The sequence below is a fragment of the Magnolia sinica genome, chromosome 5, assembly GCF_029962835.1.
Source record: "Magnolia sinica isolate HGM2019 chromosome 5, MsV1, whole genome shotgun sequence".
In the NCBI taxonomy this organism is placed as follows: Eukaryota; Viridiplantae; Streptophyta; class Magnoliopsida; order Magnoliales; family Magnoliaceae; genus Magnolia; species Magnolia sinica.
The window spans coordinates 30,262,470-30,267,220 of record NC_080577.1 but is presented as its reverse complement, the minus strand read 5'-3'; the positions used below and the strand labels follow the sequence as shown (position 1 = coordinate 30,267,220).

Genomic DNA, 4,751 nt, shown 5'->3' with positions numbered 1-4,751 from the left:
GCATGTTAAATACAATTAGAGAATCCTATTGAAGAAGTTATATCAGCTAACTTTTCACATTCATTCCTTAGGAACCTTCAGCTATCAAATGTTGAGATTTTATTACCAGATGTAAATGATCTTCTCTCATCTTAAAATCAAAGCTTATTGATTGAATCATGGGGATTGAACTAGGAATACTTAAACCTTATTTGTTTTTGCAGCATATGAAGAACTATGAGTTATTTCTAAAGAAGGTATCCAAGTGGATGAACCATGACAACCTTCTTTTTGTCGAACATATATGCCATAAAACCATGGCTTATGAGTACGAGGTATACTCTGAAGTCATCCATCAAGCTCTAGGCTTAAACGTCACCATTGCATAGTTTTAGTTTTTATCTTGAATTTGATTTTTTTTTTTTTTTTTCATCATTCATTCCCATTTTCTGTTAGCAAATTACTATGCTTTGTGTTTGTGCCCCCAATTTGAACCTACTGTGATAAGATATATCACATGTTAAATCTTGTTGACCTCCTTTGCATGCATCTTTTACAGCTGATTAGAACCTCTTACAGTTGACCAAATTCCACCCAATCAATAACCTTTTTTTTTTGTGAGGCTAGTCCATAACCAAATTTTTAATAGGTACAACTAAAAAAAGGCCTATAATCCAATCCCAACTCTAGTTAGAACGTGCCCTTAATCATTTGCATTGGGAATTCAATTGACAGGTATTCTAATATCTAAAATGCCCAATTATGATGTTTAAATAATGATGGGCATGAAAATTTTTAAATGTCCACTGGTCATTGTAATACCCAAAAAATGGTCACTAAAAGAGGATAGCATTTCACTGCAGTGCCCACCAAGGATTCTCCAGATCTTGTTATATGAGCATTGGACCAAATTGATTTTTTAAAGAGTGAAGAACAATTAGTTAAAGGTGCGAAAACCACATGAAGGAGGGTCTAAATCAATGACTTGATCATTTTTAGTAAGATCAAGTATAAAACATTCACTTTCGTATGCATTTATTAGAGGTTAGGATTATTCAATTGAAGTTTTTTTTTTTTTTTAATTATTATTTTTACTGCAATCTGTCCAGCTTTTCTTCTAGATCATTGATCTTGATCTCTTGATGGTATGATCAGATCCTAATGATTTTTGGGTCCTCTTGACATTTTTTCATGTTAAACATGTCCATAAAAGCTGATTGGAGAATGGAACACTAGTGGTTGGATTTTTATACTAGTCATTTTTTACCTATTGTTCATGCCTGGATTATGTGAACTGTGTGATCTTTTGAAATGTAGGCCAGCAATTGTAATACCATGGCACCCACCGAACAGACCTGATTTTGTACAAGGCTCCAATATGTGAGGCTTTTGTATTTGGGTAAACAACTATTACTGTGATGGACTCATGGACATGATGTTTTCCCTCTTAGAATTGGAAGTTCTCATCAGAAGCATTTTACAGTGGATTCATGGCAAGATTCCAGTTGTTCATCATCAGGCGGATGGGCTCATCAAAGCGCCACATCTATGAAGAAAATGGATGGTTATAAATACTTGATCAGTGGTCCACATTTGATGTGCCGCCACATGTTGATCTACTAATTAGCCTTAGGCATCCCATGAATAATTGCTGACTAATCCCATTTCAAATCAATCATAAAACTTAAAACTATTAGCAATATTTCTATCAATCTGATGTGTACATGCTTTTGTTATTTGTGTTGTTAGAAATATTGACTGTTGAGTTAATTGCAGATCCGTCTTTTGTAGTTTGACCACCAGTCTTCAGGTAGCTTAGATTTGCAGCATGGGAGTTCTGAAAGTTCAAATATGAGATATGTTAGACAAGGTTCAAGCTCAAGTTCAAAAGTCACTAGGGGAGTATGTGTAGCATGTTCTTCCATAATTTTGTTCATTTGTTTCTGTGGTGATATTCTTCAGCCCTTAATGCAGGAAAATTGTTGTGTAGCTAAATTTTCATATCAAATCCAAGGATCATTAGTATTTTCTTTACTTTTAGTTGACCCTTTATTTCATTTGTTTGATGTAAATGTGAAAGGCTATTTCTAAGTCGATATCTCCAAGTCTATGCTCTACTAATTTTAGTTCTGCAGATTTTTTTTGGGCATTTGAAATAGGAAACAATCACAAAATCCACCACTCAGAGTGTGCAAGAACAACATGGAAAGTGAGTTTCCTTGCTTCAATTTTTGTGGCTATTCTCAACAGCTGTCATTGCATGTTCTTCTATTTCATTCTGATTATTTTGTGAAAGAAGTTGCCTACATTGAATGGAAAATGTGATCTTTTGTGACTTTGTATCTCTTGTTTGGAACTCCCTTTTGCTATTTAAAAGTAAACAGATTCATCCATGGCCATCAATGTACAGTCTTCTATGCTGGTTTTTCTACTTGTCTGTTCTCTTTAATGTTGAGGAACCCTTTACTTTGGGTAAGGTTTGGGCACGAATTCTTGGTCCATTTTGTAAAAGGGTCGGGCTTATGCTAACCCCTACCCAGTCTAAACCCCACCCATTGCCACCCCTACTTAAAACCATTGGGATCATAATACACCACCACACTCCTTAGCCGATGTCCATGGTGGCTCACCATGACAGAAGTCACTCTAGCTTATTTTCAGGTAGCCCTTCCACCTTGTCGTGGCTCTCGCTTTTCCAAAGCATTAATTATCATGCACCCAAGGGTTTCCTTGCTTGCATTCCTTTATTTTGGTTCATTAGTATTATGCAATTTTTTGCTAACGGGTAAATTCCAGGTTTTTATACAAGACATGATATTGAGCTGAAAACAAATAGAGTGGTAGGAACTAAAAAATAGCCATTTTCTTTTTAGTTGCAGTATATCTTGTTTATTGGTCTTCATTGTTCGGCTGCTAGTGTTGTTATTCCCTACATTCTGCATATATTATTAATGGGAAAAGTATAAATGGGTTGTTTGGATGTACCCCAGAAGTTGGATGGAGGGATTTTCCTGGGGTGGCAATGGGTCGGCTTTGAGTTAGGTCAAGGGCCATACAAAGCTCAATCCATTTAGTAAATTGGCCCAAAATCCAGACTTAAGCTTGACTTGTAACCCCCAAATGTCACAAACAGGCACATCTTAACCCAAATTGCTCATTGGGGGCAATCCAAACTGGCCTAGCTACCACACTTGCAAATACTGGCTTTCAATCTCATAGGTACTGGCCCTTTTCTAGATTAAAAGAAAGACATTTGGTGGATGCCTTGCCCGAAGTCTAGCCATGGCCAGATTCCATTTGGATGGGCACAAAGGACAGAACTTTACTGTACTAAGCAAGTAACTGATTTCATTTTCAAGACTGTCCTTTTCATCTCTATGGGCCATTTTGAGAAATTTTGTTTTCATTGTTGGACCAACTGAGAGATTCCATTTTGATGGGCACTACTTAGGATAAGATGGAAGGAAATGTGCTTGAAGAACATGTCAAGTCCTAGTGGATGTTTGGATTGGTGGAAAATGGGATTCAATGGAGGAAAGGACTGATTTCCTCTGATTTGATAGCTCCCCTTTTGTGGGAAAGCGAAGAGAGAGGAAATTGGTTTTCGTTTCCTCATAAAGGTAAATAATTTTTGTAATTGTTTCTCTTGTAGATATTCACTGCAACAATCTGCTACTGGTGCAATTCCATATATTCTTATCCTTCTTAGGCCATATTAATGTTTTGGACACGTCTGTCCGCCTCCAAAAATGGGGAAAAATCCCAAACAAGCAGGAACACTGAAATGTACTTCTAAAGATCCATTACAGGATGTCTCTTACAAATCTTTAAAATAGGACTTATTTTACAAGGATGAATGATGGGGTACTTTTGCATGTTTCAAACAGGTCTGGCTCGGGGGAACGCCTAACCAAACCTCACTAGCAAAATGTTTCATGAATAAGGTGAAGATTAATGATCTAGAAAAGGTTTTGGAGCCATTGCTCTACAATTGGAGGTGCAAACGCCAACAGGGAAAATTTTTTGGTGATTTCACAACCCGCCTGGTGAGTATCCAAGTTTGTATTTGGGTCATGTTATTTACAACATTTGAATTTCTTCCAGCCATACTTGCAACTTGAATTATTTCATGGGTTTTGGGATCTGAAATTTAGCAAATGTCCAATCATTTTTAAAAGAACACTACCATAGGTTTTGCCCCATTTTCATCTACATATCATTCATGGGGCAACTAATAGAAAATCCAAACAGTTCTATACCGACAAAGTAAGCATACATTAAGTTTCTTCCTGTCCTATGCAGGGCTTTGACAAACTAAAAGAGACAGTTGAGAAGTGGGGGGGCTTAGCAAAGGCACCGACACGATTTAATCTAAAGCTTTTTGCTGACAAAGACACATATGAAGCCATGGATGAACTTGCAAAGCTGCAGAACAAGACTGCTCACCAATTGGCCATGGAAGTCATCCGTAACTTTGTTGTCGCCCAGCAAAATGGCAAAAGTGAATGATTAGCCCCTTTTTTCCGTTGTTGCTATTTGTTGAATAAATACCAGTTCAGATGAACTTATCGTTTTTCTTTTTTCTAAATCATGGATGAGTGAGACTTAGTTGAAAAGAACTTGAGATATATAACCATCTACCAGGCTGTTGCATCGTTTTCCCCTGTACAAACAGTTCTGATTTTGATTTTTTTCATAGGTATCCCCAACACCAAAATCTTACATTTCCTTTTCTAGAAACTTTTGACTCAAATCCATCAAATAAGACTATG

The 4,751-nt window shown here is 36.8% G+C and overlaps 1 protein-coding gene across 1 annotated transcript; it reads left to right on the top strand.

Moving 5' to 3' along the window:
- Nucleotides 1–3,728: 3,728 nt before the first annotated feature.
- On the top strand, nucleotides 3,729–4,488 carry LOC131247007 (sulfite reductase [ferredoxin], chloroplastic-like). The gene is made up of 3 exons (XM_058247454.1): nucleotides 3,729–3,791; nucleotides 3,867–4,025; nucleotides 4,282–4,488. The coding sequence occupies exons 1-3, from the start codon at nucleotides 3,729–3,731 to the stop codon at nucleotides 4,486–4,488; spliced, it is 429 nt and encodes a 142-aa protein (XP_058103437.1).
- Nucleotides 4,489–4,751: the final 263 nt, after the last annotated feature.